General features: G+C 39.5%; 1 protein-coding gene across 1 annotated transcript in view; it reads left to right on the top strand.

The window, feature by feature from the left end:
- The window catches only part of SEC11C (SEC11 homolog C, signal peptidase complex subunit), a 353,173-nt gene that overhangs the window by 131,969 nt on the left and 195,486 nt on the right, over positions 1–25,718 (top strand). The window contains exons 2-3 of the mRNA XM_044066158.1: positions 18,048–18,157; positions 21,794–21,943. Coding sequence (XP_043922093.1) covers positions 18,048–18,157; positions 21,794–21,943 — 260 coding nt within the window. The remainder of the gene's footprint in view (positions 1–18,047; positions 18,158–21,793; positions 21,944–25,718) is intronic.

Here is a 25,718-nt window from a genome sequence, read left to right as displayed (position 1 = left end):
TTTGTAGATATTTTTAAAGTAGTATTCGCCAACCCCCTGTATGGTGGTTCATCATTTTTCAGACTGCAGGTAAAGGGGAAACATCAGAAGATCTAATATGCAGGGAAGACAGTTTCAGTTATTGATTTGAACTTCTGTATTCCTCAACGGATATTTCCTTGGAGCCAGTGGACTACCCAGATCCGTGGATTAAAAAAGGCCAGTAGCTGTCATTTGAGCAATGTTCTCCCAGGAGCCAGTCTGACTGCATAAGTTTCCGGAATGCGTGCTGCCATCACCTTGAGGATTATAGGCATGAGGGTGTAGTCAGCCTTATCCCTTAAACTTTGTCAGGCTCTCTAGCCCTTCCTTTTAGCCCAGAATTCCTACTTGGTTTTGATACCTCTCCAGATCTCTTCAGTCATGAGTAAAGACGTTCATATATGAGGCTCTATCAGACTTCCTGTTGCATTTTATGGTAAGTTAGTCCACTGTCCATTATGCTTTTAAAACTTCTGAGTGTAAGAAGACTTCTCAAGATCATTCTGTTCCTATTTATGTGTTTTTTTAACCTCAGTTTAGTTAGCTTTTGTCAATAGCTTAATCCCCCCACCTCCTCTCCATTTTTTGACACCATTTTGTACCCTGAAAGCTTTTCTGTTTGTGCAGTTTTAGTTATTTAGAAATGCCTAGTTATATTTTTGAGGCCAAATTTATGGATGGCTCCTTCGAAGAAAACTTGCTGTTTGGCTTGAAAGAAAAAGTAGACTAGATGCCATGCTAGCTTCCAGACCTACAACCCACCTATGTGTGGAGCATGCTCGCAATCAGATCAGAGATACTGTGGTCCTCCTTCTTGAGGGATGGTAGTGTTTGATTCCCTGAGAATTTGCCTGACTACTGCTGTCTAGATGCAGTTGGAGGGGAATGTGTCACCTCAAAAGGATGTATGAATGCCTGTCACACATGACCCTCAGCCATTATTCAACAAAAGCCATCCAAATGTCCTGTCACAGCAGAAAAGGACAGGCTTTTAGTGAAGTTTCATTTAGGTATCAAAAAGATCCATCTTAGATCTTATGGCCTATTCCAAGTCTTTAAGAAAAAACATTTCAGATGGTAACAGTGCAGTCTTTCTTTCCTTGTCTTTCTAAAGGAGACTGGATATACTGTTTTGATTTGTAGACTAAATACCTGCACATCAAAGTGACCAAGGGGTCCAGGAGATTCCTCCACTTCCACACAGAATTAAGTAAACTGTCCTGTTGTCTCACTCCAGCCTCTAGAGTGTTCACTAAATACATGTCTGTTGTAGCAGTATCAGCTCTAAGGCTTCATAACTCCAGGTTGTTCCCATGCTTGTACATCTGGTAGTTGTCAGTCCCAACTAGGAGCAGCCTCATTTCTTCAAGGGATTTGCTACGAAGTCTCTTTCAGTCCTTTGCATCATAATTAAAGTAATGAAGTCTCAACTGATGAGCAAGCAACAGTTGCAATCTGTATACTCTAGCTTGCAAAGCCTTTCTTTCATCAAACAAACTTGTTTTATTTCATACTGTAGTTATGTACATAGTATACTACAGCTCGGTTTCAGTGGTATTCTACTTTCAAGCTCTGTAACTAATGGCATCTACCTTCTTCATGTTGACCCACACAAGATACCATATGAAGGTTCTTGAGAAGATCCTCAGAGTCTAACGGAATTAACTCATCCATGCAGCGGTTGCTACAATGAAAATCTTTCAGGAAGTCCAAGGAGAATGAGAAGAACAGTCTTTATCCAGGCACGTACTTCCTAGCTCCCATAATTCTGGTGACTGTGACTACAGACACTTCTGCTCTGGTAGGTATTATTAGAGCCAGACTGTCCAAGGCACATTGTCTTCTCAGGAGGTGAAACAGCACATTAACAAATTCAAAATGCAGGACATCCTTTCCTCTTTGCAAGGTATACAGGAGTCCCTTCCTTCCAGTCCTGTTGCCATCCACTTCAACAACATGGCTGTGATACAGTATGTCAATAAATAGGGAAGAACTCATTCTTATTCCCCTTGCTAGCAGGCCATAAGTGTTTGGGAGTGGATATTTGTCTTTATCCACCTTCTAGAAGCATCCCATATCCTGAGTTAAACAATTTCTCTTGTAGACAGGCTCAGTCCTTGACTTCTGATGTCTCACGAGTGGTACCTCAGTCAGTCGATAACATGGACAGTTTACAATCATGAGAAGCCTTGTTATGACCTGTTTATATCTGTGTCCAGTTATAAATGCAATAACTTATTTCCCTTATTCCTGTCACAGGAGAACTCCCCAAGGGCATGCTTATCTAGAAATAGCTCACAGTATTCCTTTATGACTTTTCTTGCTTTCCCTTTATTCCTAAATTTCTGGAGAAGGCCCAGTGTTTCTGATAGCATCATTTTGGCCCCTGTATGTATGGTTTCCTTCTGGTCTGGCCTCATTTCTTGAACAGGCCTCTTACCTTAAAACCATTTAAGAACCTGCTGTCGTACACATTGTGCAAGCCCCACCCAGACCTTCAGTCCTACAGGCTATCTACATGGTATCGACTTCTAGTGATGGTTAGGGACCTACCATACCCCACGAGGTTAGTCCAGTTTCTCTCTACTGCCTAGACATCAGCTACCAGAACAAAGTTTTAGAAGGAGATTGTTTTGTGATTATGGTTCATTGCACAAGACCTGGATCCATTCATAACTCTTATATCCAGCATTTTTAGAATACCTTTCTTATCTTTTTGAGTCTGATCTCAGTTTCTCTTCCATAAAGTTTCAATTAGCAGCTGTTTCTAACTATCACCAAGGTCAATATTCTGCTTCCTTATCTTCACGTAGGGTTTGCAAAACCTTCTTTACAGTAACTTTCTTTTACACTTTCCAGTAACATCTTCAGTTTCACCATGGGATCTCTATTTTGTCCTGGAAAAGCTTACCCTTCCACCATTTGAACCATGTTGCTACAGGAGGACACGCATTTGTTTATTGGAAAACTTTCCTTCTAGTTACCATTATGTCAGCATGAATGGGGTTTTGAACTCCAGATATTGTTCTCTGAGCCTCACTATCTGATACTTCATTAAGACAATGCCATGAGAACTAACTTGTCATTAATGTCAAAAGTGTCTACGGAATCCAGTATTGATCAATTTGAATAATTTATACTATCATTCCCCAATGGTCTTCCATTTCAAGAATTTCAAGACAGTTATGATCCTTTTCTGGTTCTTCTCCCACTGATTCCTCTCTCATTTAATCCTTTGACTCTCTCCAGATGAATTTAAATCCTCCTTATCTAGTCTTTCTAAGGAGAGAGTTTCATTGAAGACCAACCTCTGAATTATGCCTAAGGATTTGACTGAGACAAACCTGGATAAATCCATTGAGCTTTTGATTCTGTACAGAGAATATGCTAACAGATGGGAATACCCTATTGCATTTTCTGGATGTCTACAGCCAAGTACTTTGGGCACAGGGCTGAAGATTTAAGGAAGAATAATCAGTTATTTGTTTTGTGTGCCTCCCAGCAACTAGAATAAACTGTAACCTAAATCTGTGTCATTGGCTGTCAAATTTCATATAATTCATTCACCAGAAGTCTGGGAAGGAATTACCAGGATTATTTACAGCTTATTCCACAAGAGCTTTCTCTACCTCTGCACCATTTTTTTATAATGCATCCTTGGATGACATCTGTGAAGCTGCAATCTGGTCCTCATTCAATGTCTTGACTAAACACTACACATTAGGCATTTTCTGGAGATCCATATCTTATTTGGGGGCCATAATGACATCTTCTGTAGACTGCCCTCCAAGCAAAATTTAGCTATGTCCTGAAGCTTTACAAAGACTGAATTCTCTTTAAGAAGACACGAAGGTTATGTACTTGTTATAATACTAGATATGTTTTAAGAATTAAGTTTTCATTAAACAATTTCCAACTACAACACTTCTGTTAAGGTAGTGGAAGGTCTGTTGGCTAACTATATGCATTCTGATTTTGTTTTCTTGCTTGGTCAGAAACTGCTAAATGGAGAAGAAAGACACAGGGTATCATGTGAAGAGAAAGTTATACAGGTAGCTTGGGAAAGTTTTATCTGTTGAGCTGAGAATAAAGCGCACACTAAGTCATAAAGGTTAATGAAGACTGAACAGTGAATTCTCCAAGTATATCTAACATTATGGTAAGTTTATGACTTTTGTTTAAGTTGAATCAGTAGTTGTTTAGCCACCAGTTAGCAAAATGGGAAAACTGGTGGCCTAAATGGTCTAAATTTTGCAACGTATGTGCACAAAAAGGAGAGAGTGACACTCCTAAGATTACCATAGCCTCCCTTAAACCTCCACAAATCCATCTTTAGTTTAGCTTAAACTGCTAAATAATTAAAAAAATAAATAAACTACGATCTGCATTTCCCTTTCATTAAAGTGTAAAAAAAGATAACATTGTATACTACATACACACAAAATAGAAACTGACACCCACAAAAATACTTTATTCTGCCTGAAACAAGCCTCCTAAATCCAAGATTACCATGTTAGCTAAAAGCTGCTAAATTTGAAGATTGAAAAAAAATAGAAAAAAAAAAAACACACACATGCTGGGATTCACTAAAATTCTCACTGTTTATGCTAAGTGCCCAACTTGGAGTGCTTAGTTAATGCAGTGGTGAGAAAATGTCATTTAGAGAGATGTATGGCAGCAGTGAAACACTTCATTCACATCTCATCAACATGAATTCAACATGTTGCGCACACACACACACACACACACACACACACACACACACGCACACACACACACACACACAGAGATGCATGCACACACACACACACGCACAAATGCACACACACACACACACACACACACACACACACACACACACACACACACACACACACACAGTGACATTTCTACATATGATTCCACATCCCCTCATTCATAAACAAGGACCTTCCCCACACTTACTCAGTTACAGAAACACAGTCATTCACCTGGATGCACATCTCAACACATGCAACCACATTTCCGATTCCCTACCTAATACCCCTTGTGTGACCACCTGAGACACACTGACACACACACACACACACACACACACACACACACACACACACACACACACACACACACACACACACACACACGTGCATTTGAGTGTCCACATATATACAGACTAACAGTAAATACTCCCACAGAAGTGAATGAGTATCTACTGTGATTTTATGGTGGTCACTTTTTCCTCTTGAATAAAATTTTACTTGGCTCAGCCAAGCAGATTGAGGACACTTCCAGGGAGAGCACAGTGCTAATTACCACTAGACAGTCCTCGGGGGTAGAGATGTTTCTGAATCAGAAAGGCTTAGTACAATGGTGAACCATTCCAAGCTTTATGAATCCTAGACATACTCTAGTTCCCATTCATTATAAAGTAAATAATCAGTCCATGGATCCTTGGAGGGATATAAACATACCATTTTGTTTCACACATTTGAAGTAGAATTGATCTAATAGTTTCAAAAAATTTTAATAGTTTCAATAGTTTGAAAAAAAACTGTGTTGGGGCAAAATGTCTATCAAAATCCAGACTCGAATACAAATGTATAAACCTTAGTATCAACCCAGTTATCATGAAGTTTTGTTTTGTTTTGTTTGTTTCTATTCCCCTTCCCATAATTTCCTCACATACACACCTTCTCATACCCACCTGACTATTCTACAGCATATCCTACATTAACTAATTCTTATCCGCTGTCTTTCTCATTCTTCCCTATTCTTAGAAATTATCATGTCTTCTAAAATACAAACCATATTCCTACTACCTCTATTCTATATCCTCTGCTACCTCACCTCCTACCACTACCAATTGCTTTCTCCACATTTCCACTCCTCTAATGGCACTTTCTTTCTAAGTGCAAAACCTCAACAACATCTGCAGATCTGTCCATCCATCCTTCCCCCTGCCACTCCCATTCCAAAAATAAAACTATAACCCCCTCTTTAACCTCCATAAAAAATACATTTAAACTCACACTACCCAAACAATTACTCTACTTTAAACCTCTATTACTATCAGGAGACGTTCATTCTAACCCCGGCCCTGCACAGTCTACCCTGAACTATAATCCTCCAGTAACCAAACCAACCAACCTCCCATGCTCAAAAAAGCAACTATCTTTCTGCTCTATTAACCTCAGGAGTTTAGCAAATAAAGTTCACAAACTCCATGACTGGTTAGCGTATTACAAACCTGACATAGTCACCCTAACCGAAACTTGACTGAAACCACAACACCTGGACAATCAAATTGTCCCTCCTAGCTATAACATCCTCAGGCTTGACCGACCTAACAAAAAAGGAGGGGGAGTTGCCATACTCTACTTCGATCATCTCTCGCTAATTAGCCCCAGCTCTCCCTTACCATCATTCTCCTCAGCAGAACTTCTATTTACCGACTTCAAACTTAACAAATTCACCACCATAACAGTAGTAGCTATTTACACCCCCCTGGAGAAAATATTGCCATACTTGAAAGTATCCGATCCCACCTCTCTCACACCATCTGTAATGAGACCATCATACTGGGAGATGTAAATATAGATTGGCTCGCTATACAAACTCCCAATACTAATTCTTGCACCAGTCTGCATGGATTTGAGCAGCTAATCACAGCCCCCACCTATAATAATAAATCTAACCTCCCTAGCTCTCTTCTAGACTGGATTTTGGTCTCCCACCCCCAGAACTATCATAATCCTCAGACCCTTCCTAATGCACTCAGTGACCACTGCTCCATTACTGTAACCAGACATAATCCCCACCTCAACAAACCCTTCAAGTATATTACCTCCCTCAAACTTTCTAATTTCTGCCCTGATTGTTTCGTCGATATACTCTCCAGAACTAACTGGTCTCACCTCAACACTCTCCCCTTGGATGAAGCTGTCCACTCTTTCAATACCACCTTCCTCGATATTCTTAACTCCCTAGCTCCCCTCCACAATATTAGAATCAAATACAACACAGCTCCATGGCTAACTGAATCAACCCAACCCCTCATGAAAAACTGAGATAGGATATGGAAAACATGGACTAAAATCAAGACAGCATCTCTCCTACAGACCTATAAAGAACTAAGAAATAAAATCAAGAAAATCATCAATAATGACAAACTGAACTTCTATGCACACCCTCCCATTACCCTAAAATCAGACCTCAAACAATTCTGGCATTATATCAATCATATCCTTCATCCAGGAATCCCTTCCCCTCCTAACCCTTGTCCAAATGAAACCCCAGTAGACACTGCCATTAAATTTAACAATCACTTTATTGACTCCATAACCACCTTATTTAATTATCTCCCCCACAGTAACAATGTAATACCACCACAAACTTATCTTCCCTTCCCACCTCTTCTAATTCTTTCTCACTTAAAGCTGTATCAACTAATTATATAAAATCCTTACTCTCCAAACATAAACCCTTCTCCCCTTCAGACAATCTACCCTCCTATTTCCTTAAGATTGCCTCAGAACCCCTGGCCTATCCTGTGTCAATTCTGATCAACTGCTCTATTTCTGAATTGTATGTCCCCTCTTTATGGAAACAATTCTTTCCTTTACCCATTCACAAAGGTGGCAATTCATCAGACATATCAAATTTCAGACCAATTGCTATACTATCTCCTCTCTCTAAAATATTAGAGAAATGTATTCACAAGCAGATAATGCAGTACCTTCACCAAGAAAACCTTCTCACACACACACAGCATGGTTTCTGTCCTAATCATAGTACAAAAACTGCACTAATATCCTTCATCAACACAGAATCTCTTGCTCGTGACAATAAACTTGTCTCGTGCCTGTTCCTCAACCTTTCTAAAGCTTTTGACACTGTCTCCCACCCTTTCCTCCTGTAAAAATGACTTATCTGATCTTCTCCCCTCTTACCATTTTCTGGTGCTCCAGCTATCTCTCTAACCACCAGCAATCAGTAAAATGGCTCTCTGCTCTATCTCATCCCCTCGCTGTGCAAATGGGTGTCCCCCAGGGATCGATCCTTGGACCACTGCTCTTCAATATTTTCACAAACTTACTATATACCTCTTGTCCCCAGTCATCACTTGTGCAATATGCTGATGACTTTACTGTCATCACCATTGTAGACAATCCTTCAGACCTCCACTCTGCTACCCAAGCATCCTTCACCACCATTGAGACTTGGCTTAATGACAACAAATTAATTCTAAATCCAAAGAAAACCAAGCTCCTACTCTTTCTCTCCAAAAACCACACCACTCTTAAGACTACATTTAACATTTTATCAAGCAATAACACCATCATCACAGCTGAACACAGCACTAAATTGCTAGGAGTCACTATGGATGATCAACTTAAGTTTGAGCTACATGTTATAAACAGTATCAGAAAAACACACCAGAAACCTGGACACCTCTACCGTAGTAAGACGTACTTAACTAACACAGCCAGAATTACTCTGTCCCATGCTTTTTTACTTCTCACACTTCTATACTCCTGTCACATATTCACTAACCTCAACTCTACACTCATTTCAAGACTTGAATCTACCTATAATAAGATGGCGAGATTCACAGCCAACCAATCCTACAAGTCTCATCACTGCTTATCACTTAAGCAACTGGACTAGCTTGAGTTCCCTCACCTGCTACTACTTTATCAGCTGCAAATTATACACTCCATCCTGTATCTTCCCTCATACTGCCCCAGCCTCTCTACTATTATATCTAAATACTCCCCACCTAGATCACTTCGTAGGTCAGATCAAGAACTATTACAGATTTATAAACCCAAAACTAAAATAGGATGTCTACTCTATAACTACAACCCAACCACTTCCTGGAACCAACTACCCCTTGAAATAAAGTCCCTTGACCCTATCAAGCAATTCAAATTAGCCACCCGAAAATACAGAACAATAAAATGGTCCTGCCAATGTTGTCACCCCCCCCCCCCCGAAACTACTACCCTTACACTTGTACTTCTTTCCCCAATTTTCCTTCTGACATTGTGCTCCCCAAACTTCCTTCCATCTACTCTTTCTTTTTCCCTCCCTCTCCTATATTTCTTCCTGTCTGACCTCATCCAATTATAGTCACACTGATTCCCATTAAATCTTCTACTTCCACCTGTCTGTCATCTTGGACATCATCTCTTTACTTCCCTATATCTACATTCCTACTTCTGAATACAACCTCTCTAAACCTATCTACAATAACTCAGGTATATTAATTTACTATGCCATATAACCCAACTGTAAATTTTGCTGACTGTAACTGATTCTTTGTTACATTTTATTGAATTGCAGAGCTTCTCTCCGTCTAACTATTGCATATGTGCTGTCTATACCTGAAACCAATTATGTTGCTCTTTAATCATTTCTTTTGCTATTGTAACCTGATAGCAACTTTTTTGCTGACTGTAATTTAACTTTGTTAAATTTTATTCACTGAGGAGCTTTTCTCCCCAGGTCTCTGCTGAAAATGAGCCAAAAGCTCAGTCAGACTAAAGCAGTTAACAAATGTAAAATAAATACAAAATAAATAAATAGATATAGATATAATGCACATGTTGGGAGATTCATGTCCATCACCTCTAGGACTAAGACCAACAGGCTTTAGTTAGTGCATCACCAAATTACCTTAGGCTCCCTCCCATTTACCTGTAATCCTAAGCACCCAAAGACCCCACTGCAGATCTGATTAGCTTCACATTAAAGTCAGGTCACAGTGATCAACAGGCCCAGTCCATCCATCTACCCTTCTGTTTTTTGGAGAGTGGATTCTGCTTTTCTACTACTTCATGTTTAAGTCACTTGATTCTAAGCTACATTAAGGTCAGTCAGTTCCATTTTTTCTTCTAAATTTGCTAATGTTTTGGTCATTAGCTGTAATATTTGCTCCCCTCCCCATCTCAGTTTGCTGCCATTTTATGCTGTAATCATAGCTGTAGTGATAGTAGCAGTTTAATCTTCAGTATGGAGAAGAAATGGGGCTCGCAGTCCTTTAAAAAATGTAAAGTGTAGAGTTAAGATTCTGTACCAGGATAAACACTTATATTGTGTACAGTATTTAGGTGAAAAGCATTTCTGTGAGGATTTCACCATCTTCGTTGCTTTTAAATCCATCACACTTAATGAATGGAAGAGCTGTTAAGAGCTAGAAAACCTCCAGTCTACTTCTGCTACCAAGTTGTTATTCAGAGCATCCCCCTCCCCTTCCAAAGTATTAGGTAAGAAGATGTCTGATGCTGGCAAGGATTCTGAACCCAGTTCTAAAAGCATAAATCTGTTGAGGCACCTAAACAAATTTCTGCTCAGGGCTTGATGTTTGTTCAGTCTACCCCTTCTAAGGCAAAGCTCATGGAATAAGGCACCTAAACAAATTTCAGATCAGGACTAGCTGTTTATTCAGTCTGCACATCTTAAGTCACAGCACATAGAAAAGGTAGCCCCCTAGAAAAGAATCCCCCTCCCTGAGTTGAAAGCACACCCTCTATATTTTCTGTGCTTTAGCTATGTATCGCTATCCCTCTTCATCAGTATCTGTCAAGTCGCACAGGTCTGGGTTTATACAGCTGGACTATAACAGAATTGGTAGGTCTTCTTTGTTCAGCAGATGTGTTTGCAGGTGTTTTCCCTTAGTAAAACCAGGGACTCAAAAGCATCTTCCCTGCCTACCTTTAAAGGTCTGGCTCCTGACTGTTCCTTACTGGACCTCTTATGAGGTCCATTTCCATCTAGGTCTACCTATCAACCTTCAAGTCTTCATTATTGACATCAACATCGACAGCTCACATGGGATGAAAGCACTTGACCTCAAGTCCCCCACTGTTGACCTTGCCGTTGCTATAATTGCTTTCAACCACAGCGCTCAAGGTTGTTACTGCAGTCCTGACCTGCTGAGGCTACCCTCAGTCCCATTTCCTTTAGGATGAAGTAACCCAGTCAGCATTTGGCATTAACAACCAGAGTATTGATGGTTGCTTTAGCCTCAAAAGTCAGGGTCAACCTTCCAATCCAAAGGCTGGAGTATATCTTTTCAGCTTCAGTCTCAGGTCTGTCAGCATTTGGCTTTTATTCCCTAGGGGTTGGAGGCTTCTGCCTTGAGTTTGGGACCATTGGCAGTTCTGGTGCCTATGTCGGTGGCTGCCCAGCATTAGCTTCCTGTCTAGACAATTTTGACATTGGACCAGGGGCCTTTCTATTCAGCTGTTATACTCATCCAACAACCCCTTCTGGCCAGGACAGAGTTGTCACTGGATGTGATTACATTGACCAGAACTTGTTCACACCTGTCCTTAGATTACCCTCTTCTGAGACCCAGGGGCACTTGAAGTCTCCAACTCCTGACTTAAATGAAGACCATGAAGCTTATTTTACCACTGTTTTGCCCAAAGACCCCAAATTCAGGGAGATTTTGGATCATATCCAAGTGAAGACCAAATGATCCCAGAACACTACCTCTGAGTCTGAATGCATTTTTGTAGAGACCTTCTGATCATATAGGTCATTTTCTTTGGAGGTTCCCTTAGCTGATGAGATGGTTTAGTTGCTCACAGGTGATGCTTGGAAGAACATGGACATGGTGGCTTCTGTTGTGGAGTGGTCAGACAGACCCCATGTGGTCGCAAAACCCATTAGTTGTTTTGCCTGCTCTTTATGTTTTCAGCTTTTGTTGTCACCTTGAATATAGAGGGAGTTTATGGATAGGACACCTGTGGCCCTAGAAGGGTAGCCTGACTCTCACTTTAACTAGACTACATTGCCATCTGTCAACCCTTGATCACTTGCTAAGCAAACTACTTGCCTTGCTCTCAGCATAGCAGATAGTTCAGTGAGTGTGGCAGGCACAATGCCAAAAGCATTAAGGCTGACTTTATGAAGCCTGTATTTGCTGAAACCTTAGTGTTTCAAACAAAGGTAAAAGATGAATTGTCAAAGCAACAAAGCCAGAGCAACACACTATCCAAGGTTAGTGTAAAGTTTCAGGCATCTAGGAATATGTTTTCACTGACTCAGCAGAATCCATACCAGCTCTGGCTAAGATGCTTAGAGCAGTTACATTTCTGAGGTTCTAGTAAGGGATGCAGGGGATGCAGAGGCTTTCAGAATGGCCATCCAGCCAGAGGAGGAAGAGGATACTTTTATCAGAGTTTACATGGGTACCACAGGCCTTCTGTTCGAAGGCAGCAGTTTGCCCTCCTGAGGCCTTGCTCACTTGCTCCCCTCTGGAAACATCCAGGGCTATCTGTTCCTGTATCTGACATGTGTGGCTGGCCAACATACATGACATGTGGGTAAAGGACATTATATTAAGAGACTATTCTGTTCCTTTCACACCTCCAGACATAATGGTCTGCCCTCTCCTGGATGCCTCATTCCATCAAATGACAGTGGTAACACTAGAGACAGACAACCTGCTCATAAAAAAAGTTTGCAGGAGATTCCACCAGACCTGATAAACCTAGGCTTTTACTTATGTACTGTTTTTAGTTTCCAAGAAGACCAAGGACCCCAGGCCAGTTCTTGTTCTTTGTAAGCTAACTCAACACAGGCACAAAGATAACTTTTGTATATTAATGGTACAGTATCTCCTTCTTCCCTGTGAGACTGGATGCACTGTTTGGACCTCTAGGATGCATACTTGCATACCAAGATTGTCCAGGAATCTAGGAGGTTCCATCACTTCCATATAGAACACAACCATTTCCAGTCCTGGACATTGCCAGTCAGCCTCACCAAAGCCTGCTGGGAGTTTACCAAATATATGTCAATGTTAGCAGTAGTTCTCAGGCTGCAGGACTCCAGTTTCTTTCGTCACCTGGATGAGTAGCTCCTAGTGGATCTGATGATGGTAGTCTCTTTTCCAACAGAGATTTGCTTGCTTCCCTTCCCAAAGTTGAGGTAATAAAAAAATATCTGCACTCTTGCTGTAAGTGTAGCTTATTACTGCCGTATGGTCACCATTTCAGTTGTAATCATAAATGCAGTATCAACATTCATTATGGCACCACCATTTCCCTGAGGCTTCATAAATCAATGCTTCCTAACTGCTTGGTCCTGGAGCAAACTCCCCTTTTGAACTGCATTATTTATGGCTCTGGTCTAATGGCATTAACATTGTTCATTTTGATTGCAGCACCTTCAGCTAACTCTTAGTGTTCATGGGGCCAGCTTTCAGTCCTGTGGGAAACTCAGATCAGGATAAACAAGAATCTCTGTCTAAGTAGACCCTTTCAAGCCTCCATTTTCCTGGTAACTGTGACTATGGATGCTAATGATCTAAAATAGGAGGTCATTATTTGCAACAGATTGTCCAAGGTATATGGCCATCTTAATCTCCACATCAGCATTCTGGAAGTTTGGGACATCCTTTTGTCCTTGCAGGCATGTCATAACACTCTTTAGTGTATTGTGGTTACCATCCATTCTTACAGTATGGCTGTAGTTTGTACATAAACAAGCAGAGGGAAACACATTCTTGTCAACTGGGTTGGAAGGTCAAGTGAGTATGGGAGTGGCTGTTTGTTTTGAATCTCCTTCATATTGCTTCACACATCCCAGGACAAGCTGACTCCATAACGAACCAGTTCAGCAGTTGTCGTGTAATGTCTCATGAATGGTCAAACAGCCAGAAACAAAGACCCTGTTCCATCACTTTAAAAGCATTCCCATATCCCATTTCCATGCCCAACCAGATAAAATGAAGCAACTTATTTTCCCTTATTCCTGTCTCAGGACTAGACCCCAGTGGTAAACTCACCAAGAAGTGGCCCCTGAGACTTTTTATACACCTTTCCATCTTCTCCTCTTATTTACAAGTTTCTAGATAAGGCCAAGAATTGCAGTGTCATAGTAATTCTCATAGACCCCTTTTGGCCCTAATATGTGTGGGTCCCCCTGCATTGGTCTCATCCCTTGGCCAAGCTTGTCTGACTAAAGCCTTTCAAGAATCTGGCAAGCCTTATGTGGGTCTTCATGCCCTCATATTAACTGCCTGTTTTTTCCACATTTACTCATGGACAGCAACCTTTTATACCCTGAGCAGCTGGATTAGCTTCTTACTCCTGCCCAGAGACCTGGTGTGAGATGGGCATATCATAGCAAATGGAAGTGTTTCTCCCTTTGGACTTTTGCTAGAGAGATAGATCTTTTTATTGCTTCTGTTCCTATAATACTGGAGAATTTGTTACAGGTTTTTGATTCTGTTATTCACTTTTATTCCATCAAAGTCCATCTGGCAGCTATTTCTTATTTCAGCATGGCATTGACATATTCTCCTTAGTTTTATAAAAGTCTGTAGGTCAGTTCAAAGAGGCACCAAGCCCCCAGTCAAGCCACCTTTTCCTTCTTTTGATCTCTATTTTATCCTTGAAAAGGTTACACTTCTACGTTTCAAAGTAGTTACCTCAGCAGGCCTTAAATATCTCTCATGGAAAACTTAATTCCTTATGGTTATTACATTAGCCAGGAGGATTTCTAAGCTTCAAGCTTTGTATTCCAACCCTCCTTGCATCATCTTCCATATGAAAGCGTATCCATAAGGAGTAATCCCTCCTTTCTGCCTAAGGTAGTAATGGAATGTAATATTAATCAATCCATTGATCCATCAATGTTGTTTCCTAATTACTCCATCTGAGAGGAATATCTTATTAATTTCATGGGCAGATCTAGACAACTTAGGTTTTATTTGGATTGAATATAAAATCCATAAGAAAAGACTCAAACTTCTGATTTTATTTTCTTCTAATGAACTAGGTAACCAAGTGACCAAAGTAATCGTTTCATTTTTGCTTTCTTAATGCATAAAGTTTTGTTATCTTATGTATGGCAGCCCTTTGCCAGAAACAAAAATATGCTTTCTACCACAGCAGTAGCTACTTTGCAAGCCTTCTTCAGAAATGTGTCAGTAGATATTTGTGCAGTTGCCATATGGGAATTTCTGAATACTTTCAGAAGACACTGCAAGCTGGATATGATTTCCAGATCTAGACTGGTTTTTTTTCTGTGATGATTTTATACATGAAATTTCTTTCTTGAGCACCACCCAAGACGTTTACTTTAGGATTCTGCCTTAGTTGATTCATCTCACATTGTTTGATCCAAAAGTTATGATTCTGAATCACTACCCAAGGCTGGATAAAACACAAGGCTCCTTAGATAGCTGCCAATGACCCGGTGGTAGCTGGGGACCCTTAACCACTAACAAAAGTGTCCCACCCACATTTTAGACTCTGATTTTGGCCCAATCTATTTAATGTGTTTCAGCTTCACGTTCTTCTCTTTCACTGGCTTGAATGTAGAGCCAATGAGAGCGAGAGAGACTTCCAGGCTATTGCCTCAGTCAAAATGGGGCAATGATGCAAAAACAATGTAGCACTAGCACACACACCATCTTAAAAAGAGGTATCATGCAGCACTGAAGACACTGCTGTGTGGATGTGGTAAGTGACTTTGCAATGTGTGTGTACATGTGTGTGCACGCACACATGCTTGTCAAAATAACACCTGTTTTGTTAACTTTTTAAGTAAATTAGAGTTTCTGCCTCTCATCTTTTCCCGATTTTTCATCTCTGATTCTGCCTTATATTTTTGCTGTCCTAAAGTTTGATTTTCTGGTAAATCAATAAAGATTACAATCAGGAAATAATGAAAGCCATTACAGTTTTATTTTACTCTTCAGAAAATGCAAGTCAGTGCAACATCTGTATTTTAACTTTTTAATAATGATAGTTGTTAGACTTTTGTAGTTGTTATTATTCAGAAAATGCATGTTAATGTAGCACCTGTTTTGTTAACTTTTTAAGTAAATTGCAAGAGTCTGGTACTTAGCATAGAGAGTCTCAGCTGTTAAAGAACTGTTTCGTGTAGTCAGCAGTACAAAATTTGATTTCTTCAACCTTTGTTTACCTGCTCTGTGACTTTGATCAAGTTATTTAGTCAGTCAGCGCTTCTGGATTAACCCTGAGAAAGATCATTTTGTCCAGTGGGTTTACCCAGTTAATAATCAGATAAAATAATATTTAAAATGTGTCCCTTTTTGTGCTGTGTTCCTTCAGTTCTTTTTGGCTTTGTCCAGAATTCTTGAGCAAAGAAATTGACAGGAATGTTGGAGTACTTCTTGTAATCTGTGGCTATCTGATAAATTGCTGTGCATTATAGTCACTAAATAATGACAGGCATTTGAGCTTTAGACTTTGTTTACTTCAGACAATGCTAGCTAATACAAAATCCAATATACTAGCAACTTTCTAAATATACAAGAGAAGTCTGCTCTGGATTTTGGATCTTTGTCTATAATCTTTTTTATGGTCACCCCTGAGACATCATTTATCTGGTCTGGCCTCCAGTGTCTCACATCCATGCTAGGTATACTAGTTTATTTCCTACCTCCCAGACTTACTCTGGTATAGCTGGGGCCAGTTGTGGATCCTAAAGTTATCCTGGGGGCTTAGCCGTCTTTTGCATCCATCTTGGGGGAGGGTTCTTTATATGCCTTACCCACGTCCTGCCCTGCATTCCATGCTCACTGATTACATCTGAGAGTTCCTCCCCTCTTTGGACCATGCATCGCCTAAGAGAATATATTTAATGAATGCCCCCCACCCAGGATGCACATGCCCATCCCTTCTTGTCATTGTAGCAGTCATTTAAGCTGCTAATCAAACCCAGTCATGACTGTGCCGTAGTGTGAGCTTTATCCTTCTGTACCACTGGAGAATCTCTTTGTTTCAGATTATGGAGTTAAGAAGTTGTGAGAGCAGAGGGGAGGTGCAGTGGGTTACACTGGCTGGTTCTGACGGCAATGACCTTTGAGCCTCTGGGCTATTATTTTATGTATTTATTCATTCACTTGATTTCAACCAGATATCTGAGCTCTGCAATCATAACTGTGGCTGTAATTGGTTGTGTGTACGCGCTTCTATGCTGTGTGTGAGTGCATGCATGTATGTGCATGTGTGCTCAGAAGGTATAGCTCTTAACTGTCCATAATTTTTGCCTCATTTGTATGGTCAGTTCTATGTAAATGTATGTGTTTTCTGGCAAAGTGTTACGGATTGTAGTCACTAAATAATGGCAAACATGTGAGTTTCAGACCTCATATTCTTCAGAAAATGCTTGCTAATGCAAATTCATTATATTAGCAGCATTCTAAGTATACAAGAACAATATTTAAAACATGCTCTTGATTTTGGATCTTTGTCTCTGATTCTTGAGCTAAGAGATTGAGAGGGCATGCGGTGTAATGGGGTGCACTGTATGGTTCTCAAAGCAACAAGCTAAAATATATTTCTAGGTCATGCATGTATCTGTTTATTAATTTGGTCAAAAGCAAACATCTGAGGTGCACAGAGTCATACAATGGGCTGCAGTTGATAGCTACATCTGTGATGGACATGAAGATGCCTACATAGATATTATATTACAGAAAGTATGAAACTTTTATTTTATTGCTCTTCCTTCATGTGACCTAAGATAGCATAAAATGGTTCACAGTTTTGAAAATGGAAATGTTAAATGATTTATTTTTCTTTGTCTACTGGGAAAGTCCAACTGGGCATTGAACTGCCTTTTTAGCAGAGGGATGCAGAGAAAAGCTCCAGAGTTACACTTTATAATCATGTAAATCTACTGCAAGAAAAGTGCTGCAGCTTTTTGCATTGACAACAACATCTGAATGCAAAAAGTCAGTCATATTCTATATATACTTCAGTGGATTTATGACATATTTTGAAGATTATGTATCTATGGATAGATATTATAAAGTTCATACTCATTATTAAAACTCCTGTATGATACAAAACAGAAACTTGTGTGCTTTGCAAAGCTTAGCACCCCATAAGTTGTGATTGCTAAATAGGTACTCAACTATTTATCTTTCCTGGAAAAATCCTGTGCTCTCATCTGCTGACAATAGATATCTGTCATATAGAGCATGTAAAACGTATTGCAACAGAAAACTTTTGTGTAATTAGGAAGAGTCATACTTCTTATTTTTTTTCCCACAGCTTTACTACCAGTTTTTAAATTTTGCAATGATCGTCTCATCTGCACTTATGATTTGGAAGGGGCTGATTGTAGTAACTGGAAGTGAAAGTCCAATTGTTGTTGTTCTCAGGTATGTGCATGTTTTCTTTCTTTTCTAAACTACAACTTGTTTCACAAAAATTATTTTCAGTGTTTTAAAATGAATATTATCGATAATAAAATGTTGAACTCCTTCAAAATGAAATCTGCTGGATAGTGTGATATTGGTCTTTGTCTACCCCAGAGTACACACTTTCACGGTCATTTTCTACTCTGGTCTGTTGCTTCGGGAAGGACTATGTATTTCTTATCATTTCAGCTGTCAGTACACTTCTCTGCTGCTACTACTACTATGCCGCTTAGGTTAAATTTTCTTATGTACCCAGCATGGGCAGGTAACAAGATCCTGTAAGCCCTTACCTGTGGTTAGCTTGTATTTTTTTCTTATTTTGAATTATCCTAGCCCACAGAGTATCAGACACTGACAGCTCCGGACTTGAATGTGTGTGTTTCTGTATGCTTGTCAAGTTGCCAGCTACAAAACATGCACTGCTTGAAAAGTTAGCATTTATTTGTGGGCCACTTTCCACTGTCGTCCATCTAACCTCCATCAGATGTCAGTCATGCAATGTCTAACATTGCTTACTTTCCCTCTGGATGTGTAAGTTAACATCAGTCATTCACTATTGATCATTCACTTTCCATCTGAACTCAGCTAACCCCTCTGCCTGCTACAAATCTAATAAAACCTAAGGTTCCAGAATTACAGTCAGGTACTTATGAACCTGTTAGAACAAGCTAGATGCTATAGGCATCTCTACAGTCATCATCTTAATGATGTAGTCATTCATTTTTGTGTGCTGCACTAGCCATTTCTGGCACTACATCTGGTGTTAGTCAGCACATCTGACAAGGGCTTGTTCCATGCCTACTAGTTAGTATTTGGCCAAGTGCATATAGCAGCATCCAAGGCACAGATCAGTAGCATACCAGTGCATGGTACTCATTGTGCTCTTGCCATAAAAGGTATTTTGACATAAAAGTGCAGCACACTGTTCCAGGATAATATCCCCCCTCACTCCTACTTATATTACCTGAAGTCCTGCTCTGGGTGTCACTCTAGGCCAGCAGTATATACTAGAACCTCAGGTATGTCTGCTGTTGTCTGGCTTGCTGATCACTGTTTTGTGTTTCTGTTTAACTTATGTAGAGGATGTGATGGACAGGGACTTCAGGCTTTAATTCTTTTATCATGGCCTTCAGTAAAATGCAATGGCACTGAACCAATAATTTAAGGTTTGAAACCTACCAATGGCAAAAGCAGTTGGCCTTAATAGTGTACAGTGAATATGCACTACTGGCTTGGGTAGTGGCCAAAACCAGCCCCACACAAATAAGCTTTACACCGTACAGATACAGATCAGAGTTATAATCACTGGTTCCCAAAGATTTCACCCTCACAGACTGAGCTCAGCTCAGTGTTGTTCAGTGCATTCTTTCTAACAGTAATTATAGCTTGATCAAAATTATTTTGTAGACATTCTTACACAGTATTTTCCAGGAGGTAAATCATAATGCTTCAACACCAGTGCCCTCTCTTCCCATGATTATGATATGCTTCCACCAATTATTTAAAACTAATAAAGTGAGAACACACCTTAGTGTTTACTCTTAAAATAAGTCAGTCATTAAATATTCAAATGGTAGTGGTTAGCTGTGAGTAATCACCCTTCATGAACACCACATAGTTGAAGGTTCACTGTTAAATATGCATAAACCATTAAACTAATGCATAAAACATCAGCTGTAAGCTTTCACAGTTAATACAATATTTTACTTACAATAAATAAATTAAAACATGTCCTGACAAAATAAATGTACTAACAGTGCAGACATTGCACAAAAATGAAAGTAAATAGTAAAACAGACAGTAAATACCCAGAAAAATGGAACATCTAAATTAGAAACTGTATGCTTCTGACTAAAGCTATACTTTGCTTTTACTGTTTCTTGCTTTTAAGACCAAAATGAAGTTGTCAGAGTCCTTACAGATGGGAATTAACAGTTGAGCTCTGTGTCCAAGTATATCCAGCAGCAGTAACTGCTTTAATTTCTGTAACCTTTTGAATTAAAGGTCTATTCCTATATATATATATATATATATATATATATATATATATATATATATACATACACACAAGTTCCAAAATAGGATTTTCTGTATTTTTAGCTTGAATGTTAGAAGATGCCATTTTGTTTCCACAGTTCCATACCACTGGATGGGGGTGTGGTGGGGTGAAGAGTACAAATGAGCTATTTGCCAAACAAGGCATGATATCCATTATCATAGTCATCGTGTGACCTAGCCAGCATCTTCAAAGAGTAAACTTTGCTACAGTGTACATATCTGTGACACAAGTTTTAGTTTTTCTTTAAAACTGTACTACATTTTTAATGAGATGAGTGCAATTATGTATCATTATAACCCATTTTATACATTTTCATACACGTATTTTACTGAAAAGGCAAGTAGAGCACTTTTCTTTTTATAATTTAAAAAATTATTTACACACTTTTTAAATTTGATACAGCACTAATGCAGCTAGTTTAATACAGTTTATCTCACACATAACACGTCTGACATGGATAGTTGTTTGCAACACAGCTGCCTCATATATATCATCCACGGTGGTGCAGAGATCCATATTGAGCATATCCCTACCTTCTTTTCTCATGCAGTATCATAATCCAGTATTTTTTTAAGATTTTACGTTTTTTATTATTATTATTATTATTTTCACCACATCCACCATATCCTTAAATCAGAGTTGATGCACAGCAGCATCAAAGTGCATGAAAAATAATATGTTTAAGTGTTTGCAGCCTTGTAAAAAGAAATCCATTTTTGGTTAGTCAGATATTATTCGTTTATGTATCTTACAGGAGTTTTAATACTGTGTGTGATTCTATGTTTTTTTGAATATTTGATATATTCTAGTTGTCTCCTAGCCCTACATGTCCACTTATGCAGTAATATGACTGCATGCATCATATGGTATTTTGCAATGCCCTTACTCTGCTACAGAAGGAAATCATAGAGTCTTACAATGTTAGCATTAGCCTTTGTAGCTGGCTTATTTTTTATTTTTCTATGCACTGTAGATAGTGTAGGAGGTGAATATAGTCATGGCCCTGTTCTTGCCCAGACATGTCTTTCCTTCAAACTAAAATGTTGTCAGTTGCATTGTCTAACTGAAGAACATATTTATGAGTCTGTGGATGGAGACTGTGGAAGACCGTTGCATGGGTGTGCAGCCATAATACTCTACAGTTTGCTTCATGGAGTAGTTCACAGCTGACCAGAGAATGCATTCTGCATCACTTTTGAATTCTTGCACCCTTATATAGCCACTAAGTAGAGCTTTGCTATGCACTACTTGTTTGTGAAGCTTACAATTATATCTATGGTTGGTTGCTAAATATAAGCAGATGCTGTTGCTGCAAATCTGGATTTTTTTTTCTATTGTACAGTGTAGCCTGTTGCATAAAAATCAACTAGATCTCACCCAGGCAGCATCAAATAATTTAAATTTAAGTTATTGTCTTCAAACGAATTGGCCATATTACTGGTTTGTAATACTGCTGTACAGAATGATGAGTAGGTATTGAAGCAAAGGCCTGTTTGTGGACCCAGATATTTACTGCATTCTTTTGCATGTTTTACCAGTGGAAGCATGGAGCCAGCTTTTCAGAGAGGAGATTTGCTGTTCTTAACAAACTATGCAGAAGAACCCATCCGAGCTGGAGAAATTGTTGTCTTCAAAGTGGAAGGCCGAGATATTCCGATTGTCCACAGAGTCATCAAAGTGCATGAAAAGTAATATATTTTAAGTGTTTGTTTGCAGTCTTGTATAAATGCATCCAATTTGATTAGGTATGTTTTATTTATTGTTTGTTTTATTTATTATTTGTGTTTATGGATTCACACAGACAAAGGATACCAAAGATGTTTCTAAAGTGATCAGAAGGCTTTTTGTAGATATTACTGAATTCAGTAACTGAGGAACTAAGTACTATTAAACACTTAGGCTTGGATTCATAGACACAGTGCATTGTATGGTGCACAGTAGTGATGGTAGAGACCATGCACAAGGTGTGGCCGATTCAAAGAAAAAGACAAAAATAAATCTGGTTGCACACATTACTGGAGTAAACAGCATGGTATACAGCACATGGCAATGACTGTACAATGACAGGAAAATGAGGAACCCTGTGCAAATAAGTCACGCAGTCAATGCAGATTGCAGAACCCCAAATGATAGCATGATAAACATATGAAAGGGCATATGGTGCAACAGCGCATACCCATTGTGATTGCTATGATTCATGATGTAAAACGAGAGTGATACTTGGAGAAGCAGTAGAAGTAGAACCGCAGTATGTGCAGGAAGCCACAGTTAGGGCCAGTGTCCACAGTATTACGTATTACAGCCCTCTAAGACACAGATGGTGTTTATGGTAACTTGTGGGATGCACATAACTATAGCCATAGCCTCAACACTATTCGTGTACTGTAGCTGTAGATTATCAGCTGCATTTAGTGCAAAGCAGAAGCTCTCACATCTATATACAGCAGCCATGCTTCAACATATGGCAGTAGTACCTCACACCTCTTGTGACATATCCTTCCCATGGTTTCCTATGTTCAGAGCTTTAGTCCTCTGTGCTAACTCCCATTTAAAACTGTAATTTTGCCTTTTAAGTGAAACAATGACTTTTGGCGTGCATTAATATGCTTCAGACCAAAACTAAGTATCCAAAATGCATATCTATCTGTCTATCTATTCTCAGTTTAAGACCTCAGTTATTATAGTACTAACCAGTGTCATGGATTCCCACTGTACATACACAGCAACATCTACCTCACTGTTACTGATTTCCACTGTAGGGTTTGTTTTTGCTGCTGCAGTGCTTTACCAGGTAGGACTCCTTCCTTAACTCCAGGAAAATGTACATCCATAGAGGCTTTACTGAAATATTTCCAAGTTGTACAGTTTTTCACCTGTACAGTTGTAAGCATTGTTATACAAAATGGTGCCTCAGTTTTATATTACACTAATGTGAGACAGTTAATGCAGGGTTATGCTAAAGAAGCCAGTTAACACCACTGTCTGTGAATTGCTGCTAGTGAAGAACATGGTACTCATCATACATTACAGTATTAGTCATACACTTTACTATCAACTCAAAGTGTGTAACTTGTATGGTCATACATATGACATGTGCATCCCCACACCTGTGCGATGTAACACTACAGTGATGTTGTTCTAACACTGTACAGCACTATTTCCATGGTAGTGCTACTTTATGTGACATGTGATACATAAATATGCCTGGGTACATGAGGATAATATTTTGCTCCTTGACTAGATTTGTTTGAGTGGGTCCTGGTTCCTTAAGGCAGTAGGGAATGTGGGGCTGCAGTTTAGTGAGTCAGAGAATAAAATGTTCCTGTTCTTACTACAGAGTAGCTTCAGAGAGTACATACTGGTTCATTATTTTGGCACATTGCATAAAGTGGATGCATGACATGAGCTGGCCAGAGTCATAAATTGATGTCACTGGTGTTACAGTTCTGGAGATCAGTGCTAGCATAGCTATGATGACCCAAAATTGTGCCACTCAGATGTGCTTCACCAATGATAAGCAGAGGTTCAGGAAAGGGAGCCTGAACTGTGCTGTAAGCATTTTTTGCAGTATCATTTTTTCTTACCATGTTAACTGTTGCGTATGTGTACTTAAGAGTACTTGCTTTATTTTCCACTGGCAAAGTGACAGCACCTGAATATGGCTGTATGCAGCAGAAGGGTAAAATCTTCTCCAAGCAACTGCAGGGTTTGAGTGATGTCATTGCCAGTCCACTGCAAAACTGCAACTGTTTTTGTAGCATACATATGTGATATATATTTTTTTGTCTTTTTCACCATCCTTCTGCAGGTCCAGTTGCGGAGGAGGAAGAAGTGAGACCATGGTCACGTTGGCCTATGAAAGCTGTTACCTCTGGAGAGGGGAAATTAGTGGCTATCAGGTCTGTCTCTTAGCAGGAGGATTAAGGTTTTCTTTGCTGATGGTAGCCTGGAATGGTCACTTATTCCCTCCATGTCTACTTATTTTGTGGGAGGGAGTGAAGGCTTCTTTCTTGAAAGTAGACTGAAGGAGTCTCATGTGTTCTTCTGTCATCAGTTGTGGAGACTGTTGGGTGCTGAAGTGCTAGATGCCTGTATCTGCAAGTTAAAGTCCTTTTTAGTATTACTGATATGCCCTATCCATCAGCCACCCAAATGAGTAGTGACTGGGTTTGTTGCTCTCTAGGCACCCTGTCATTCAATCATACCAGGACTCTACTCTATCCACATTCATTCTTCTTTATGTTTCATTCTCCATTTCTTATAAATCTTGTAAAACCTTTTCCATCCCCATGTGTCCACCTTCTGAATGTATGTATGTCTGTGTCCATCCACTGTCCTCCCCACTGCCCCTGTCTATGTTCTCTATTTGCCTGTTTGCTCCTGCTACCTTCCCTTCTGGCAATATCATATCCACAGTCATTCCTCCTGGGTGTCTTCCCCACCTATGCTTATTTAGTGTTACCTATAAAAGTAGCTCTTTTCTTACACAAAAGAAATTACCCTTCTATATGTCACCATTCATACCTTATGGTTATTCTAATGAGTTTCCTCTGTTTGCTGTTTGTTCTCCCATTTCCTGCTTTCCTGTCCACCTAATTACTTACTCAGTTGTATGATAAACAGGGTTGCCACTTTGCTATGCACAGGCACTTTGATGTATCTGCTGGCCACTCTTCTGCTCTTCTTTTGTCAGATGGCTGTAACATGAGCCTGTTTGGTGCTACATTGCACACCTGACTGCCCATTATTTGGCTGTGCAGCTATGTGGCACAACACTGGACACCTGACTGCTCATTATTTGGCTGTGCAGCTATGTGGCACAACATTGCACACCTGAGTGCCCATTCTTTGACTGTGCAGCTATGTGGCACAACATTGCACACCTAAGTACAGATTCTTTGATTGTGCTTAGGCTGAAAATGAAGTTATTTAAATGTTGCACCTCTCTGTTATCTTGCTTTCTCCTGCTACTCTAGACTTACGTGATTGCATTCAAGATACATTCAAACAAATCCATTAAAAGATAAATGTCTCATCCTTTTTTCTTTTTATTTTGTAGCTTCCTGACTCTCCTAATTGCTTTTCCCTCTTGTATATCTCTAGCTTTGTGCCTTCCATATTCCTTCACAAAAAAGGTTCTTCTACCACTGCTCTTTTTCCTGTGTGCTTAATTTTCCCTTTTTATTCCTCTTTCTTATCATCAGTTTCTTACACTAGTCATAAATGACATAACCATGTATAGACAAATGAGCATATCTGTCAACCTCATAGCAACAAAAATCTAAACAGAGACAAAAATAATTAGTGGGCAAACAACAGAAAATCGGGACAGATATTAAGCATTGCTCTAATAAGTTTAGAAAATTGTTAGAGTAGCAGGTTTTGTTTTAGCATGCGTTTTCTGAAGGATATGAAGTCTAAAACTTAAATGTGTGGCATTGTTCATTGACTTCAATCTTCAGT

This window comes from Protopterus annectens, chromosome 1.part0, assembly GCF_019279795.1.
Source record: "Protopterus annectens isolate FY-2018-M chromosome 1.part0, PAN1.0, whole genome shotgun sequence".
NCBI classification, from domain to species: Eukaryota; Metazoa; Chordata; order Ceratodontiformes; family Protopteridae; genus Protopterus; species Protopterus annectens.
Note: the sequence above shows the minus strand (reverse complement) of the source record. Positions and strands in the feature narration are given on the sequence as shown.